The following is a 21089-nucleotide window of genomic DNA, read 5'->3' as shown; positions in this document are numbered from 1 at the left end:
CTGACTACGTAACTTGTTCAGAAATAATCAGTGTACAATTCTGAGAACATATTTTAACATCCTAAGTATTTATATATTGTATCATTTTTAAAAAAAAATCATAAAATTCAGCATCAGGCGTTTCCATCACGCGAAAAGACCGACGCGACACTCGTTTAGGTGACTCACATTGCGCCCCTGTATGTTGCTTTGCATGAAATTAAACGATATACAGAACAATAACGAATTTTTAGATAAAATAAAACGTACCCAAACCTGTATTTTACGGAAGTCATGCACCAGTTTGACGAAGCTGCATTGCTCTCTCCTGAAGAGGGCGCAAAAAGCCCGTGATAAATAACTCAACCCCTGGGTTGTTATGTTTGACCCAGGATCTGGATAACACAAAAACTACCCAAACACTGGGTTGTTACATCTGATCCAGGAGCTGGGTAACACAAAATCTACCCAAACACTGGAAAAATAACCCGAAAAATGACCCAAAAGGCTCAACCTAGGACTAGAAAAAATAACCCAAAATTTTTTAGAGAATGCCCTATAGAAAACGATCTGTAAGGCATTGGTTTTATTTTAGTGAAACACACTCTTAATGAATATTTTAATGTATCTCCTCTTGAGGAGTTTTTATGTGTGAGAGAATGAAAGTTATCAAAGTATGCATGCTTTTGATCTTCTCTTTGTCTGATATGCTGTCATGAATGTGTGTGTGAGAGAGAGCAGGATAGAGCGTTTGAAGCTGTGCAGTGATGTGTCTGTACTGAAAATGTCCCTTTCTTTGTGTTCATTAGGCTCAGCATTCTCTTTGGTCAAAAGAGGCCCTTGTAAAGAATGTTAATCTCATATTGCAAGAAGTCAGAGATTCATCTTTATGTTCATCTCAAAAACAGTTGATTGTGTTTGATACAGCAGGACTTGGAGGGTCTGTAGGCTTATAATGAGTGTGGCAAAGTTACACTGGCCCCAAATTTAAAAAAAAAATATATATATATTTTATTATTTTATTTGGTTCGGTTTGGTTTAACCCCCCCCCCCCCCAAATACATAACTCAAACCAGCTCACAACAGGGAGGAGTACATCAATGGGCGTTTCTGTGATTAATGTTTGAATTGTTGAAGTTGTTTTGGAGTACATGCCAAACTGTTTCACAAAAGCGGAAAAAAAAAAATAGCTGTCTGATTAGTGGAGGCCCTTGACCAGCACCAATCAGTGATCATGTCACTGTTCCAGCTGAAGCGTGAGCTGCAGGCTTTCATAAATCTGCTCTAAATGCAATGCCAAACTAATGTCTGCTGATCCGGAGCAGGGTTAAGTCAGTCTTAACACAGACGAGCACTTAACATTTACACAACATACAAGATGTACAGTTTATTAATATTTAAAGCCATGTTGCTATCAAATAGAAAAACATTTTGGTTACAGTTACATACACTTGACACACATTATGTACTGACTATGATGTCAGATATGCTCATACAGTATGCAGACACACACGTCACCCCCATTCTTCAGGCCTTTGAGCATGTCATCCCTGATTCATTTACTCTAAAGTAGGTGACCGTGTCAGTGCCCAATGAAATATTAACACACATCATAGAGGGGCTTTTCTGCACTTTCAGCTATTGAAATCTTTAGTTACGGCCTTTATGTGTGTTCGATAGACTGATAGTCTTTTTTTACTGATATTCGTACAGAATAAAATATAAACATAAAACTTGCTCACTGTAATAAAGAAAAACAAAAGCACAGGCTAAACACACACATTTACTTGCCTGAAATACATTACATTTATATTTCATTACAATAGTCAGTTACTGTAAAGCTCTCATAAAAATACAATTACTTGTTTTAGAATTTTGTGCTAACCCTCCATTCAGAAAAAAACGTAATCTTATGCAAAATGGAAATACTCATGTGACTTTCTAACATTTACATACTCTACCGTCAAATGTACTGTAAGTTATGTGCTGGGGACAACATGCATTAACACACACAGGGTGAGCTGGGTTAAATGCTTCTGAGTTTATTTGAAGCATTTCATTTTTAGGAAAACTTGGGTCTTACATTTTTCCAACAGACATTTTCAGGGTCCCACTTTATATTGGGTGGCCTTAACTATTATGTACTGTACTTACATTTAAATTAATCATTTGATACAATGCACTTATTGTGTACATATATGTTTTTACATTGTACTTATATTTAAAAAAAAAATACCTGCATGTAATTACAGCTGTAATTCATTTCTGTAATTACATTTATAATTACACTTTTGACCCATCCCTTACAGCTTAACCCACCCTTAAACCTAACCATACCACCAAACCTGTCCCGTACCTTACCCGTATCCCACCTCAATAGCAGCAAAAGTGTTTTGCAATACAATGTGAACACAGTAAGTCCATTTTACTTATTTTTAGACGCAAGTAAATAGTAGTTAAATGGTTAGTTCACCCAAAAATGAAGATTCTGTCATTAATTACTCACCCTAATGTTGTTCCACACCTGTAAGACCTTCATTCATCTTCAGAACACAAATTAAGATATTTTTGATAAAATCAGATGGCTCAGTGAGGCCTACATTGACAGCAAGATAATTAACACTTTTGAGGTCCAGAAAGCTACTAAAGACGTATTTAAATTAGTTCATGTGACTACAGTGGTTCAACCTTAATGTTATGAAGCGACGAGAATAATTTGTGTGCACCAAAAAAACAAAATAACGACTTTATTCAACAATATCTAGTGATGGGCGATTTCAAAACACTGCTTCATGAAGCTTCGAAGCTTTACAAATCTTTTGTTTCAAATCAGTGGTTCGGAGCGTGTATCAAACTGCCAAAGTCACATGATGTCAGTTAACGAGGCTTTGTTATGTCATAAGTGTTTCGAAATTTCAATGGTTCACCACTGGGGGGCGTGACTTTGGCAGTTTGATACGCGATCCGAACCACTGATTCAAAACAAAAGATTTGTAAAGCTTCAAAGTTTCATGAAGCAGAGTTTTAAAATTGCCCATCCCTATTGTTGAATAAAGTCGTTGTTTGTTTTTTTTTGCGCACAAAAAGTATTCTCGTCGCTTCATAACATTAAGGTTGAACCACTGTAGTCACATGAACTGTTCTAAATACGTCTTTAGTAGCTTTCTGGGCAGTGAAAGTGTTAATTTTCTTGCTGGCAATGCAGGCCACACTGAGCTATCAGACTATAAAACAAAAATAATGACTTTATTTAACAATTTGAACTGTTGTCATACGCAGTTGACGTAGTGAATGAATTTCAGCGCTTTCGTGTTTATGTCCGAATGCTGGCTCATTATTGGCTGATGCTTTGTTTTTACGCACAAAAAGTATTCTCGTCGCTTCATAACATTAAGGTTGAACCACTGTAGTCACACTGACTATTTTAACGATGTCTTTACTACCTTTCTGGACCTCAAAAGGTGCAATGACATTGCTGCCTATGTGTGCTTCAGAAACCCTCGGATTTCATCAAAAATATCTTAATTTGTGCTCCGAAGATGAACGAAGGTCTTACGGGTGTGAAACGACATGAGGGTGAGTAATTAATGACAAAAATTTCATTTTTGGGTGAACTAACCCTTTAAAATATTTGTCAGTTTCTAGTACTAAGTAGTTTTAGCCATTATTTCCTCACATATCCGACATCAAATAGGATGCTCATGTTCACACACATTACTGTAACATGCGCTCATGTTTGCGTGTGTGTTAGCGCATGAATGAAGCTGTGCTGCAAGATATGGGTCAGAAATAGAGAGCAATGTTAAAAGGAGAATGGGGGGGGGGGAGCACAGAGAGTGAGATACAGAGAGAAAGAGAGAGAGAAAGAGATCAGCATCTCCAGGCAGGGAGGAGAAGTCGACGCCCAGCACTGATTCCAGAAGCAGCTCATCACTCACATTCTCTTCCGTCAATCCTCAGCATTCCTCTCCCTCATGTCCTAGATTCAATGGAGCACTTTCCTCCTGAGAAACGTGTCATCGTAACATCCCCAGGGCGGTTTTAGCTAAAACACACTTTTAGTAAGCTGGCAACTTAGATGAATGGATGAAGTCAGTCTGCTGTCATCCTTGAGGAGGAAGCTTCCTCCCATCCCTTCTGCTTTGATTCTGGTTCAGGGCGGATGATGGAGTGATGTGTCTCAGGACGGAGAGGTTTGTGTTGGGGCTGGATATCTGAGAGCTGGGTTAGTTCTGGCTGGGCTTTTAGCAGACTTTAGCAGACGGACCTGTGTCTTTTAGCAGAATCACTCACATCTGATCTGCTCACAGAAGTGTGTATGTTTTTGGGACCGGGTGCAATGGGTTGCACTGCGAGTGTGATCCTGTTTGAGGGACTGCGGCGTGTGTTGCACAGGAACTGTGGATATGTGTGTAAACCGGAGCTGGAGGCAGCAGAGCCAGCGGAGGAAGAAGACACACTCAGCCGCAGAGAATCACTGGCTATCACACCATCAGCAGCTGCATCATCGGTAATGTGTGTGTGTGTATGTGTGCTTTTTTTAATTTAAATTGTCTTCATTTGTGCTGTAGACTTCATATAACTGGTTATAATCAGAGATTTCATGTTTACCTAGTGAATTGTGTAGGCGAGAGTTATGGGCTTTCCTCTAACAGTATTATTCAGCACTCTCTGAAGTAGCAGTTTGCTGAGCGGAAGGTTTCTTTAAGTGTGTGTGGGTGTGTGTGTGTGGAAGTGTGCCTGTGGGTTATGTATTATGTATCTCTGGAAATCGTGTAGTGGTTATAAAGTATGCCTGGGCTTTCCTTCTGTTACTAGAGTAGTTTGAATGGATTACTCAACAAGATAACACACACACACACACACACACACACACACATATATATATATATATATATATATATATATATATATGTGTGTGTGTGTGTGTGTGTGTGTGTGTGTGTTGAAGACAGTAAACTATCAGGAGAAAGAGGGGGAATGGATGGGATTGAAGTGAATGTAGACTGGAATTAGAAACTACATCTACTATTACATCTCTCATTAACAACTCAACGTCAAGTTTTATTATAATTTTTTTTATTATTATTTATATTGTTTCAAAGATACTTTACACAAAAAAAGATCCTTATTACCACCAATGAGGTCTATAGTACTTGAAGATAGTTATTCATTGCCATTCATCTCAGTGTGAGTGGTCATTGACAGTCATATTTTTAATCTTTTCCCCAGAAGAGACAGAATGTAAATTGTAAGTGTCTTTGCCTGTTAAAAGCAAAATTTGATAACATTTATGAGTAAATTAACATTAGATGACCTTATATAAACATGAACTAAAAATCTCATTTTGATTTTATCGCATATATATTGTACCCCGTCTTTTTTCTCATTTTACTATTTTGCAGCCTAATGCTAAACAGCTTACTTTTTTCACATCAATCTACACTTCATACACCATAATGACAAAGCAAAATTTGTGATAACTTTGCAAATTTATTAAAAATAACAAACTGAAATAATTACATTGCATAAGTATTCGTACCCTTTTCTGGGACACTTGAAATTTAGATCAGGAGCATTCCAATTTTGCTGGATCATCTTTGAGATGTTACTACACTTCGACTGGAGTTAATCTGTGGCAAATTTAATTGAACTGGTATGATTTGAAAAGGCACACACCTTTCAATAAAAGGTCTAACAGCACAAAATGCATATTAGAGCAAAAACCAAGCCATGAGATCAAAATAACTGACTGTAGAGCTCAGCCTCAGAGACAGGATTGTGTCGAGACACAGATATGGAGAAGCCTACAAAAAATCTGCTGCATTGAAGGTTCACAGAAGCATGCAAAGTCCTTAATGGACAATACCATCCCAACAGTAAAGCATGGTGGTGGCAGCATCATGTGATCATTGCGGTGGGGGTGATTTTCAAAGGCAGGGACTGGGGGACTTGTCAGGGTAGAAGGAAAGCTCAACGCAGCAAAATATAGAGGCATCCTTAATGAAAATCAGGTCCAGAACATTCAGAACCTCTGACTGGTCAGAAGGTTCACCTTCCAACAACTCGGACTTAAACCCAATCAAACATCTTTGGAGAAACCTGAAAATGGCTGTCCACTGACAGTTCCAATCCAACCTGACAGAGTTTGAGAGGGTCTGAGAAGAAGAATGGCAGAAAATTCCCAAATGCAGATGTGCAAAGCTTGTTGCATCATACACCAAAAAACTTGAGGCTGTAAAGGTGCTTCAACTAAGTATTGAGTTTAGGGTACAAATAATTATGCAATGTACTCAGTTTTTCCTTTTTAATAAATTTGTAAAGTTGTTACAAATCGTTTTTTTTTTTGCTTTATCATCATGATGCATGGAGTTTAGATTACTTTTTATCACTTTAATTTAAAGCAGTTAAGGCTGCAACATAAAAGGTGAAAAAAATGAAGGGGTTCAAAAACTTCCAAGACTCCTGTGTCTCCAATGGTCCCACCCAGCCTCCCTCTCCCGCCTCCTCTACCCAGGTCAGCCAGTCCTTTGACCTGCCTCTACTGGTTCGCTTCAGTCCCTTGGCTTCCTTTTTGTTGACTTCACTCTGCTGTGTGGATCTGCTTCGAGTCTTCCGGTCTCCAGCTCTGTCTTGGCAAAAGGATCCCCTGGCTCTCCCTCCAGTCGCCGGCCCGTCGACCAGTCGGTTCCACCTTTGCTCCTCCCTACCTCGGCTACACCTGGGACCATCGGCTCCACCAGGCTCTCTCGTCCCTCCAGGTCCGCCTTGGTCAGTTGTCACTCTTCCTGGGCCACGGACTTCCAGGCCTTTTAGCTATGCCTCCTCCCCTCACCGCTTTGGCTCCGTTGGGCTCCACCTTGGTCCTCAGTCCCACCAGCTGTGGCTCTGCCTCGGCCTCCAGATCCATCGGTGCTGCTTGGTTTCATCGGCTCTGCCTGGATCTCCACCTCCATTTGCCTTGTCTCAGTCTGTCGTCCCCTGGGTCCGCATGGCAAGTCTCCAACATGGCTTCTTCCTCCCTCGACTCCGCCGTGGGCCTTCGTCCTGGCTGTGCTCTGGGTCTCCACCTGGCTCTTCCTGCTCTCGTCTCCTCCCTGGCTCCTCCCACCATCATCGGTGCCCTGGTTTCTCCCTGCCGTCATATCATCCTGCATCCTACCTGGTGCCAGCCCCTCGTACTCCTCCAAAGCCCCCTCCCTCCAGCCCTTCCTCCTCAGTTGGGCTCTTATTGGCATCGAGGACGTGCCTTCCGGAACAGGGGGCTACTGTAACAATCTCAGTCTGTTTAGTTTCATTGTGTTTAGGTTTGTGCTCAATTTAGTCAGATAAAGTTTTTATCCGATAAGAAAACATGGAAATAACTACGATGGAAACACATTTACCAAATAAATTCCTCAATGCGCAATAAAAAAGATATGTGACTTTGCGCGATGGGATGGCATAACTTGACTAACCAGCGGACCAATCTCATTACACAGCATCTGAAATGCCTAGTCTGTCATGAAAGTGGTTCAGTATAATCACCTCCCAGAACTGTCTTACACGACTTTGTTCCCAACAGAAGGCATCCGCCTCTGAAATCAAGACAACACATTTATTGCGCTTCGTGTGCGCACTCTGAGGCTCAAGTAGCTAATTTATTATATACAAAATTATTATATACAGTGGCTTCTCCTACTGCAGCAACTTCCATTTTTCTTAATGATTTTTAGCGCCAGTTTATCAGAAAGTGATGATTTTGTTCTCTTCTTTTCACTAAATTTGCAACTTTGGATGGAAACTAGTGTTAAACTGCTTTGAATTACTTTTTTCCACATTAATCTGAACAGGTATATAGACACAATACCATTAAAAAGTTTCGAAAAAGCTAATCATGCTTATCATCATATTTATTTGATTTTTTTTTTTTTTTTTTTTTTTTTTTTACAGTTTGGAAAACTGCAATATTGTGAAATATTATTACAATTTAAAATAGCTGTTTTCTTTTATATATATATATATATATATATATATATTTTTTTTTTTTTTTTTTTTTTTTTTAAATGTAATTTATTCCTTTGATGCCAAAGCTGATTTTTTTGTAGCCATTACTCCAGTCTTCAGTGTCACATGATCCTTCAGAAATCATTACAATATGCTAATATGACTGTTTGTATCTTTGATATGTTTATTATTTTATGTGTGTACAGCACTTTGATAAACACTTGCTGTTTTAAAAAAGTGCTTTATAAATAAACTTTGACTTTGAATTTGCTGCTCAAGAAACATTTATTATTATCAATGTTGATATTTTTGTGGAAACTGTGATAATTTTTTTTTTTTTTTTTTTTCAGGATTATTTGATGAATAGAAAGTTCAAAAGTACAACATTTATTTGAAATAGAAATATTTTGTAATGTAAAAGTCTCTATACTGCCACTTTTGTGTATTGTAAATGTAAGCATTGGAGTCCATCCTAAAGGGATGCAGCAGTTGCCAGTTATGTATTTCTTGCTGTCTGGCACATATATACTGTAACTGGCAGTAAGTGTGGCTCTGCAACACAGATGAGAAGGAGATGTGGGATATGAAGCTGAAACAACTTATCTGAAGCATGTGCTCCACAGCAAGACCCATGACCCCAAGTGCCACTAATCTTGAAATACAACGACAACATGGTAGTGTTTTCCAGACAGACAGACAGACAAAGAGAGAATGTGAACGGAACAGCACCATATTTGCACACATTGATTAGTCTGAGTGACCTATCTGCTCACTACTGCATGTAACCAAGGCTTGATCACAGGTTAATCTTTCCTCATACTGTGGGAAACATAATTGACTTTTCCATGATCTATGATAGTTCTGTGAGCCTCTCTTTGCTGGGATCATATATCACACATGCTTTCAATCGGACGTGCTCAGCTCATCTCTAGATAATGTGCTGCTCTCCACAGCTTATGCTTTCACTGAAAGGTGTGTATAACCCCATAAAATGCTCTCATCACTGTCAGCTGTTACACAGTACCAGCTGGCTGAAGTTCAGGCCCAGCTGTGAATCTCCCTCTGTGGATGGGTGTATACAGTAAGGTCGGGGGTTTCTGGATTTTTTTTTTCAGTCAGTGGTCCCCGCCCTGGCTCCCTGCCCTGACCCCCTTTGGGAATCTTCCCAATTATTGCGTCAAAGTGGGATTATGCAACTCTCACAAGCTAATGCCATAGCTCAAGGGTGTGGGGGACAAAGTGCGTATTTATGCTTGTAGGTTATTGATTTGTTTCATGTGTTTGATCGCAGTTGTTCATAGACGATGTTATCGACTGAATGCGAAGAAACACAATGACATAATGTCAAATTATTTTGGGGATCTGCTAGAATACATTGACATGATTTAAAGTTCAAAAAGACATTGTTTCTCTTATACTGTACACTGCTGCAACACCTCTTTTCACTCTCTGCCTGAAAAGCTCTGTTTGAGTTCCTCTTTTTAAAGCCAAACTTTCCGAAAACCCCACTCTGCTCTGTCTGTTGTGATTGCTTAGAGCATGTGTTGGAAATGTAACAGCCACAGGTTTTAGCTCCGGACAACTATGTTGTCTGTATTGGAAGTCCATACAATGTTTTTTTTTTTTGACCTCACAGCAATAATAATAATAACAAAACAACAACATCTCCTCAACATCGCAAAATCACTTACCCAACTGTTCTTTGAGGGTACGTCAAAGCAGCCAGTAGGCAGGCATTATGCACATTATGTAACACAGTGATGTACCTAACGGTGTGTTCCATTTGTCTTTGGGAAGTGGGAAAGTCCTAGTCCCCAGTAGGAACTTTTAAAAGAACACTCCACTTTTTTTGAAAATAGGCTCATTTTCCAACTCCCCTAGAGTTAAACAGTTGAGTTTTATCGTTTTTGAATCCATTCAGCCGATCTCCGGGTCTGGCGGTACCACTTTTAGCATAGCTTAGCATAGTTCATTGAATCTGATTAGACTGTTAGCATCTCGCTCAAAAATGACCAAAGATTTTCCATATTTTTCCTATTTAAAACTTGACTCTTCTGTAGTTACATCGTGTACTAAGACCGGCGGAAAATGAAAAGTTGCGATTTTCTAGGCCAATATGGCTAGGAACTATACTCTCATTCCGGCGTAATAATCAATGAACTTTGCTGCTGTACCATGGGTGCAGCAGGCGCAATGATATTTTGCAGCACCTGTGACCCCCTGCTTGCCCAGGGAGCGTGCCTTGCAACCATGGAGACATTTGTGAGAGACGCTGCGTGATATCATTGCGCCTGTCATTTTTGAGCGAGATGCTAACGGTCTAATCAGATTCAATGAACTATGCTAAGCTATGCTAAAAGTGGTACCACCAGACCCGGAGATCGGCTGAATGGATTCGAAAACGGTAAAACTCAACTGTTTAACTCTAGGAGAGTTGGAAAATGAGCCTATTTTCAAAAAAAGTGGAGTGTTCCTTAAACTAGAATGCCTCATGTAGTCGGAGTTGTTACTGGGAAACTCGGGGGAAGTGCAGAAACCCTGATTTTAGCATCTATTAAGGCTGCTAAGCGCATCAACCATAGTGTCACATGCACACTCTGGATTCTGCCTCGCTCTCACTCTAATCATACACACCTGCAGCTAATCACGTCTCCTTTGGACTATTAAAGTCGCCATGAAATCAAAATTTAAGTTTTTTGGCTTTTAGTATGAATATGTTAGTCTTACTCTTATCTATAAGCTAGTGTGCTCCAAAACAATGAAAAAATTCATATTTAGAAGATATAAGCATTCAAATCTTACAGTCTCTCACTTCCATCAGCGGTTTTGATGACATCACTCTGTACTTCAGCTTCTCATCAGATCTTCTGTCCAATCAAATGCTCTCTAGAATCTAAAGCGTCCCGCCCCCTACATTATCAATAGACGCTGAAACTGCGGTTGAAATCGGTCACTTGTTCACACGTTTACTATTTTCTACATGGTGAATGGCACATAGTGCACTATATAGGGGATAGGGAACGATTCAGACGGTGTAAATATGCTTTCCATTGAGGCAAATGAAGTCTGGTTTCACGTTAGTGTCACGTGAACCACCGCAGCGCGCACACAGTCTGCTCCGGTCCAGAGACACAACAGCACAGAGCGCGAGCAATATGCGCGAGTCGACACAGACCACAAAACATATCAGACCCATTTGAATTCTGCACAGATTGCTATATTTTAAAGCGAAATGGAGGATATTAGGAGGAGAAATGGTTAGAGAAGGAAAATGAGGCTTTACCAAGCTCAATGGCTCTGGTCGAGCTGCGATATAAATAAAATACTATTGGCTATTTTTAAAAAGGGGAGGAGCTGTTCGATATGTCCCGCCCTGTCTTCCTGTTTCAGTGGAAATTTTGTCAACACATTGAATAATGTGGCTCCGAATTCAGCAATACACATACACTTCCTGTAGTCACCTCTCAGGGGTTTAAGGAGTCTTTTGGTAGTGTAGGAAAAATAAACAGTATCATTCTGTTTATTTTTCCTACACTACCAAAAGACCCCTTAAACCCCTGAGAGGTGACTACAGGAAGTGTATTGCTGAATTCAGAGCCACATACTATAGTACGCGTACTACTTTTATCATATCTTTCTAGGTCATAAATAGCAAGAGTAGTATGCTAGTATGTGGTTCAGCATGTGTTTGTGTACACCTGTGCTCTTGCTGAGTTTCTGAATATGAATGAATGTTAATCGTACGCCATGTCGGACTTTTGTCTGACCTTTTCTGAGAATGCCAGAGTGCTGGACTGGTGCAGATAAACGGATCTGTAATTGTGTGTGTTATCCTGCTGTGTGAATGTACTTTGAAGGAAATGAGTTGTTTATAGTACGAGACAATTTTTCTTATGAAGTTCTATATATGGAATTAAAGTGACAGATGGGTGCAGGGTGATATTTTTGTGTTTTTACAGAGATCGAGATAAAATCTTGTGTTGTTTTGTGGCTTTTAGTCCATTTCTGTTAGTTTTGGGGCCATATACAGCTAGTGTACTCTGTAGAGTGCTGCATACTACTTTTAGTAAATATACACATTTAAAGATTACAATCTTTCTCTTCAAGGAAAAAAAAAATGTGTAAAAAAAAATGTGTAAAAGACTGTTAAAATTCTACAGTAAAAACCTGTTAAATGGTAGTAAGTTTCCTTACTCTGTAAAAAAACATCTAGAAACAGACAGATAAGGTGAGATAAGGAAAAAGAAAAGTTTTCTGCAGATGGTTTTAAGACACCATGAAATCATCTATATAACTATATTGAATTCATCTTCCTTTATGCTTAATGTAACTAATCTCTGCAGTATAACTTTCATTAACTTTTTCTGCTTGCTGTGTCATTTTTTGGGGGGTAAAATCTATAAAGAAAATGACTTTTTGTCTCTTTATTTGTTCTATTCTACAGTATGTTCACTCATGGGCTTTGGGTGTTGCTCTCTGGCAGGTGAAACAGACAATTAAGATCTCTGTTTCAGCGCAGAGGGAGGACAGATGAGCATGACAACACAATAGTGGACATGGACACACACACACACACACACTCACACACACACACACACACACACACACACACACACACACACACACACACACACACACACACACACTCCCCCATACCAGAACAGCTGTGTGAAGGAGTGGTCTTTGCTTCTTACAAGGAAAAGAGAGAGTGAGAGAGAGAGAGAGAGAGAGTGAGAGGGAGGGAGGGAGGGACTGAACTGATAGAGGAAAACACTCTTGAGAACTCCACATGGTAAAGTTCAGAAACAGAGAAGAGTGGAAGAACAGAAAGAGAGACTCAGCCGGGGGGAGAGCAGCAGAGAACGAAGAAAACCCTCAGGCTGTGGAGGCTGTTAGTTTGCCTCTCAGTCCTGTGCGAGACATAGCCTGTTTTTTTTTTATTATTATTATTCTGCAACTGACGTTGATTTGAGCTCAGTTCTTCTGGAGAGAGCGTGTTGTGGATCATGCAGGGCAGGGCTGGACGAGCCGCCCGTAAGGATGCAGTGTGTGAAACACCTCAGCAGGGCAGGATTCTGGGGGAGATGGAGGTAGAGGGGGAAACTGCAGCGCCTGTAGGGGTAAGTCTCTTATGTGACCAATTAAAGCTCAAAAAACATCTAGAAAAAGTCTAGTACTTCTGCGACAGGTTGTATAAACTGCATAGACTAGTCTTTGTTAAGTTAATCATCTCATATTTTCCTTTAGGACTGGTCATAACGTTTTTATTTTAGTTACAGAAAAAAGTAGATTGGTCAAATTTGAATCCAAAAAGTAAAACTGATTACTCTTTGACTAACTACTAGCTGGTCAGACTTGTTCTTAGGACACAGTGTCTATACAACTGTCTTACAGCTACACTGATATACTATACTATGTTAGTACACTAATATATTGTAACAGATTGAATCTGCAGAGTGAATTCCAGGTCACATTTCACCCCCAAATCAAAAGAAAATATTTTAAACAAGGAAAATCAAGTCAGATGATTTAAGATCTTCTTTTTTTTTAAACACATTTTCCCTCCAAATTCTCATTACTGTAAAACAGACTATATACTGAATAAATACTAAACTCTGGACAGTTTACTTTATTAGTTAATAATTCACATTATTCTAAAAGGGGGGGAAAAAAAGATGAAATACTGTAATACAATGTCTTTTATTTAAATTTGCATTAGGAAAAATAAATGCTACCACCATGTTTAAATGCTTTATAATTTAAGTAATAATAAAAATAAAAAAATAATATTTTTTGCAGTATGATGGTGGGAATTTGGGTGGGAAATGTGCTTAATTATCATAAAAAATAAAGTTGATTTAAAAAAAAGTTATAAAACAATGGATTAGCAATATTTTCTTAATGCACACTGTTGTTTTCTTATTGTTTGATTTTATTTTTTATAAAAAAAATATATATATTCCAATAAGTGAAAGCAAATGCACTGTGTGAGCGTATGCGTACAGTGTGTGTGAGCGCGGTGATGAACTGTGTGTGTGTTTTTAAAACTGTTGCACCTGTGTTGGCGTACGCCCTCTTTATTGGCCTGTAGTTTAGCTCAGATCAGCTCGCAAAGATTCGCTTCAAAAACTTTGCTGATTTATTGAATCGCAGAATAAAGTTGTGTGTGTTTGTCTGTGTCTGTACAATAGCGTGTTCATGTCTGTGGCAAATCAGAGCAAGATTTACAGCCCAGTTAAACAGCGAGGGCCGTCTGCTTCTACCTTAAGATCCTCCTTCGGCCCGGAGGGAGGGAGACAGTTTAATGAGATTCCCTTTCCCCTCCTTTTCCTTTGCAGTACCAGCTTGACATTTGACACAACACATTTGTGCAGTCCTGCACACATAAACATATGTGTGTGTGTGCAAATGATTGTGCCAGAAGTTTGTCAGGATGTTCTTCAAAAAGAAGCATCAGCTTCTTTCAAATTCTGCACATACTGTATATGTGTGTGTGCGTTTAAATGACTGTGCCTAGCCTTGGCAAGTTCCTAATTAGTATCATATTGTATTCATTAGTAGGTGTTTGTGTTGGCTGTGCTTAGTGACCTGTGGGAATTGAGGCTCAGCCTGGCGGCTGGCATTCAGACTGGCACATTGACTGCTTGTGTTGCCAGAATATTGATTGTTTTTTAAAGCCATAGAAAGTGTCAGACTAAAACACTTCATTCTGAATGAAAAAATATGACAATGCACAGAGCACATGCAGATTGTTAGTCTTGGGTACAGTAAAATACATATCAAACAAATGTGTGTGAGGAATGTCTATTAATATTCACCTGACTAGAGATTATGAGTAGACTGAATGGTAGAACTGACCTGGTATGTGATGTGATGTTTAACAGGCTTCTGTAATAGAGTACCTCAGGGATGACGTGTTTTTGTAGCCCAACCCAGAAGTTAGCGGCGCACAGGTTCCCTCGATCGAAAGCCTATGCATTTTTCCCATAGACTTTTGGAAAATCGCAAAAAATAAGCTCTGTGTTTAACAAAGGGTTATGACACTTACACGTTTTGCCTATCAAGATAATCTTTACAAGTTAACACAACATTTATACATTTTGAAGCCTAAATAAAGTCGTCAGATATAAAAAGCTAACAGTAGGCTATAAACGGACTACAGCACACTATGGTCGTGGATCAACGTCACCACCACCAAGCTTCCTCACACTTTATTTAAAAAACAACTTTATTTAAAAACATGCTAACTGATTGTGATCTGCGCTGTGTATAAATACTTCTCCACTTTTTCATGAGAAATGCTGTCCAAATGTCCTGTTTGTCATGATGATGTCTAAAGTCCCCGCCAAAGGAAGTAGTCCCTTTTAGCAATTTTATTAGCAACCGCCGTTTTTAAGACACAATAAAGGTTTAAAAAATCACAAGCGGGTTATAACTGGTGTGTTTTATGTCATAGATCAAAACGTGAAAATATTTAGAGGCTTTGTTAACCACAGACCTTATTTCAGACAATTTATCAAAAACCCCTTCAAAAAACCCACTGCCTTCAGGGGCAATGGAACCGGAAGTCCTAAAATGCTAACTCGCTTCCGGATTTTGCGTACAAAAACACGTCATCCCTGAGGTACTCTATGTGCTGTATATTCATTAATAAAACGTTCAGTTCCAGTCCTGGATTCTGATTGGTCAATAGCTGTGTTTTATTCACAATAAAACACGGCTATGACCGCTTCACCCAACAGTTCTGTGTATCACTACACAACACCCTTAGCAACCACTCATAGCAACGTAAACATATGTTTTTTTCTCATTGATATTGTTCATTGAAGCTTACTGTATAATAGAGTATTGCGAGAGAGAGATCAAGTGAGCGAGTGTACCTGAATTTAGATATAGCGGTTTTCCTTCAGGTCAGTCCTATGTTCGTAATAAAAAATCCGTTTGAATGTTCACTGCAATATCTTGTCTTTTAACAGTTGATGGGTCTCACCGTGCCCTGACATGACAGTGCTAGACAAAGCATTTTTCAGTTGCGTCTTGTTTCGTGTTCACAATTTCCGGTCCTTTTGTAAAAGTCTTCACTACTGACAGACACACTCATAAAGACAGTCTTTGCCGCCATCTAATGGCGTAATAATGTAACTTCTGTTGCTGTTAACCGTCAGGGACTAGTTTTTCCAGCGGAAGGAAGCCTTTTAGTGATTTTACTTCATGGAAGTTGCATTGATACATATTTTTTGGCTTTAATATTTGTATTGTGTGGTAACCATTTTATAAAAGCAATAAGCCCCAAGAAGCCGTGGTTTACAGTGAATTTATAACAGCTAAGGGGGTTTTAGGCACTCCGCTCCGCTCCACAGCGCCCCTTAGCTGTTATAAATTCACTGTAAACCATGGCTTCTTGGGGCTTATTGCTTTATTATGCAAGCAATGTAACACTAAACGTAACAGTGTAGTTCCAGAGTGCATTCCTAAGCAGGGAGTCCCCGTCAACACGCAATAAATGGATTACGGCCAAGAAATTCTACACACACGCACGTTTTCATGTTTTATGGGGACTTTCCATAGACAGTGATTTTTATATTTGTATATTCTATGCCCTAACCCTACCTCTAAACTTACCCAATCACAGAAAACATTCTGCATTTTTAGATTTTCAATAAAAACTTCATTCTGTATGAATTATAAGCTGTTTTAAGCTGTTATATATATATATATATATATATATATATATAAACTCTGGGGTATTTTTCTAAGGAGGAAAAATCTGAGACTCAATTTACGTAATTTCATTGATTGGAGAAACAATTGAGATATTACAAGAACAGGAACATTTCCATGTCATTGTAGAGTTTGGCAGAAAAGAATGTTTTGACTGATGTTTTTCCCTGTTTTTAATAAATGTCAATTGATTGTCTACTGGTGCATTTTTTTCAGCGCATTGTCTGCACATGAATATGTTAAGACAGAGATAGACGTCGCAGTATTAAAAGTGATTATTGTAAATCAAAGGCATATTGTGTTTAATATGTGCTCACTTTATTGTTTGAACACATTTCAGAGATGGTTGTGGCTTTATGAAAGTGTTTGTGTGCGTGCGTGCGTGTGTGTGTGTGTCTGTGTTGGACAGGAAATATTCTCCCCAGAGGTTACCATCTTTATATCTTATCCAGTTAGTGCCTGAGGCAGAGTCCTGCCATTCCGTGCTGTGTGTCCCATAAAGTGATGATGTCACAATGAATGGACATTGTAACAGAGACCTGTTCACCCATCTTTATTGGGTGATGTAGGCTGTTGGCGCTGGCCATAGCCAATCATAGCTTGGATTATGGGAAGCAGTGTGTGAACTGCCTGGTACAGTTCAACACAATACTCATTCACAACTCTCTCTTACTCACTAACAAACAGAACAGAGTATCTGTGCACAAAGACATTTGTGTTTGTCATTGGCTACTCTTGATGTTGTCACATCATAGAATACTGTATGTGGTATTTTGAAATTATGTATATATACTTTTTTTAACGATCGCAAAGTAAGTCTCCTCTCTGGGTTTGAAGTGTGATATACTGCATTCATTTATTTACATTAATGAATTCCAGATTTTATGTGACAGTGTCATTTTACAAAAATTAGTGATTTACACACTATTTGCTGGGATAAAAACAACCCAAGTTGGGTTGAAAATGTTTTAACCCAGTGAATGGGTTAAATGTTTGCCCAAGTTTTTATTTAACTTAACTATTGTTTAAAAATGACTATATTTCTTGCTTAAAATGAACCCAAAGTACGTTGATAATTAACATTTATTAATGTTTTATAAATGAACATTTATTAATAAGTTTTATGAATAATAATTAAACAATAAACATTTATTAAATTGCTTATTAATAAATGTTCACCTTTTGATTATTATTGTTGCCTCTAATTATGTGTCTGATTTTTAATTTCCAACATATTTTGGGTTCATTTTAAGCCAGTCTTATAGTAATTTTTAAACAATAGTTGAGTTAAATAAAACTGCCCAGCAATTTGGGCAGTTTGTCCATTTTTAACCCAACTTGGGTTGTTTTTAACCCAGCATTTTTTTTTTTTTGTGCATTTTCACGTTTTATATATGATTCACATGGTAAATTAAAAGTGTACCTCAGGACAAAATGCTAAAAAATTGTATATGACTCCCTTAATGTCCTGACTGAATTCAGCAGAATGTTTTCAGACACACACCAGACTGGTGTGAGGATCTGCAGTCACTTAGTGAACGCAAATGTTACCTTCCATAAACTTTTGTCATTGATAAGTCCTGATTTGATTATGTTGATTTGAAGTCCTGAACATTTTATTTGCTCCATCTAGTCTGATTCTGTTAAACTTGTGTGTTTGTCTCCAGGTAAAACCAAAAGTGATCGAGCCTTTGGACTATGAGAGTGTACTTGTCCAGAGGAAAACTCAGATACTCAGTGATGTCCTCAGAGACATGCTGCATTTTCCTATTGATGACTTTCAGGTAAGAACGTATGTTTCCAACTCTCAGAGCATCTGCTCTCCCATCAGTATCCATTCCTAAATTGTTCTTCCGTCCATTTTCCCCTGCTAGAGGCTCGTGTACACTTTCATTTCTGTCAGTATTTTTTGTTCACTTCCTATCTGAAATCATGCTGCGATTTCCTCTGAAATGTTATTTTTCAGCATGATTCTGAGTGATGAGTAACCTGTGCAGATGTTAGATTTCGCACCCTCTCAGCGGTGTGTCTTGAGTTTGTTTTCTCCTTCGGCTTATTAGTCATACATCTCTGTTCTTTCTGTGTTCATGAGGGCCTACTTTTCCATCACAACCATAATACAACCCTCAAATAATATTACAGTAATATTGTCTCAGGGGACTTCTCAAGCTGCTTCTCTGAATGGAACCATCTACTTGTTTTCCTTTAGAAATGGGTGTGTATGCGAGAGATCATTGTTATGGGCCTTGGTTTATGGGGAACAGAAAAAACTGTGTTCTGCAAACAACTGGCCAAGCAGCTACTGTATAGCTGAAATCAAACATTTATAATTCAATTACAAGATTAGTGTTAGGAAATTAGAACATAAATCTAATTATAAATTCTAAATCTAATTGTAAAAATATAAATGATAAATATCATTCTTAATCTCAAATCCAAAATCTTGTTAGTCTAATTGTTTTGTGAAGCCAGAGAAGAAGTAGCATATGTTATGACTGGCATTCAGTTTATTTGTATATGACATATATGTGCTCACATTCTACCTAAAGTGTAAACTTAACATGCGCACAAACCTCTCTGCATTTTTAGCTTTTAATTAAGACATTATTGAACCATTTTCCTTTTGGGTTCAGTTTAAGTGAGCAATATAGTAATTTCTAAACAATAGTTGAGTTAAATAAAACTACCCAGCAGGTTGGTCAAACATTTAACCCAACTGCTGGGTCAAAACAACCCAATGCTGGGTTTGTCCATATTTAACCCAACTTGGGTTGTTTTTAACCCGGCATTTTTTAGAGTGACTGTATATGTTATTTTTAAATCAGTCCATGTCCACACAAAAATTATATTTTTGACTAACTTAATAAAAAATTACAGCCAAATGTATTAGTTTTTCTCAAATTATATTTATGGTTTGGTTCAAATCTTAATCAAAAGCTTTCTTTTCCCAAAGACAAAAGCATTCATACAAAGTAAAAAAGATAATTTATTATAAAGATCATATTTAATCAATATATTCTTTAGATATAAGCCAAAATATTACCTAATATAAGTCAGTATAATAATTGATTGGCTTTTAACAACTTAATTTCGCTATTAAAAATGAGCTAAATTAGCTATAATATAAAAGTGTTATATGTTCACTGGTTTTGTGTTTCTTGTTTTTGCTATTTTAACTTTTATTTTGAAGTATATTTTCTCTTCCCATTGTTCCCTGTGTTTAGTTCCTGCTTTTCTTTACCCTTGTTTGTTGCCATAGTGATTGATTACCCCCACCTGTTCCTAGTTAGGATTTACTCTGTTTTTGCCTATATCTCTCTGTTCGTGGATTTGCTTTTGTTATGTTTTTATTATCTTTTTGTTGCAAAAGGATCCTACTCACCGTATTTCTAAAACACCCCACGTTACAGAAAGTAGAGTTTTCACATTTTGTTAGTAAATGATCAATTTAGTAAATGATCAACTTACTATAAATAAAGGCAACTTTGAAAGACTATAATGTTTATTGTGATGGCTTTTTAAAATATGCATCAAATGTTCTGTTATATACTTAAAGGTGCAATATGTAAGAATTTTGCAGTAAAATATCCAAAAACCACTAGGGCAGTGTTATATATTTTGTTCACTTGAGTACTTAGAACATCCCAAATGTTTGCAACTATTTGTAAATCGTGAGAAAATTGCAATTTTAACCAAGGCTCCGGGACGTGTGAGGAGTCGCCTGTCAATTGCGTCATACCCGCGTTACCCTCGGTTTCCGGTTTTATTTTGTAGAAACCATGGAAACACCAAAGACGCTTTAATATCTACATGTTTTAATAGACAAGGGAACAACTGTTTTGATATAGACAGAAAACTAATTATTGTTATATAGCTCAACACGTTTAGTCTTATTGTTTAAATCTAATTTTCTTGATTTTTTGCGAGTACCATGCTTTACCATGCCTCAGAGAAAAACACTACTTTGTGAAGTAGCTAACAGCATAATCAGTTGCAGTTTTATTTTTAGTAACAGTAATACAGCATTTTCTCCATCATACAATACGTTTTAAAATTAATTCCATGCCATTTATCAACAAAAGCCATCCAGTATTTAATATGATATTAAAAATCGATCTATCTTACTGCAGTGTGCAACAAGTGTCTCACAGAAGCCACCGAGCGAACGCACAGAGTAACGTTATAACATAATTTTCAGCACACTCAAATGTATAACGGCTCTGGATAAACAGAGCTGTGTTACCTCATACACTTGACCGGAAAAGCGGAAGCGGCGCCGGCGACTGTGACATAATAAAAGTTCCGCTGCTCGTGAGGCGTGTGTTGCGCAATCACTCCAGCGGCCTCGTTCCGCTCCCACAACACTCGGTCCTGCTCTGCTTCATACTACAGTAACGTTAATA

General features: G+C 38.1%; 1 protein-coding gene across 1 annotated transcript in view; it reads left to right on the top strand.

The window, feature by feature from the left end:
• The window catches only part of dock9b (dedicator of cytokinesis 9b), a 110645-nt gene that overhangs the window by 24318 nt on the left and 65238 nt on the right, over nucleotides 1–21089 (top strand). Inside the window, 1 exon segment of the mRNA XM_051895957.1 lies at nucleotides 18354–18470. Coding sequence (XP_051751917.1) covers nucleotides 18354–18470 — 117 coding nt within the window.

The sequence above is a fragment of the Ctenopharyngodon idella genome, chromosome 6 (genome assembly GCF_019924925.1).
Source record: "Ctenopharyngodon idella isolate HZGC_01 chromosome 6, HZGC01, whole genome shotgun sequence".
In the NCBI taxonomy this organism is placed as follows: domain Eukaryota; kingdom Metazoa; phylum Chordata; class Actinopteri; order Cypriniformes; family Xenocyprididae; genus Ctenopharyngodon; species Ctenopharyngodon idella.
Note: the sequence above shows the minus strand (reverse complement) of the source record. Positions and strands in the feature narration are given on the sequence as shown.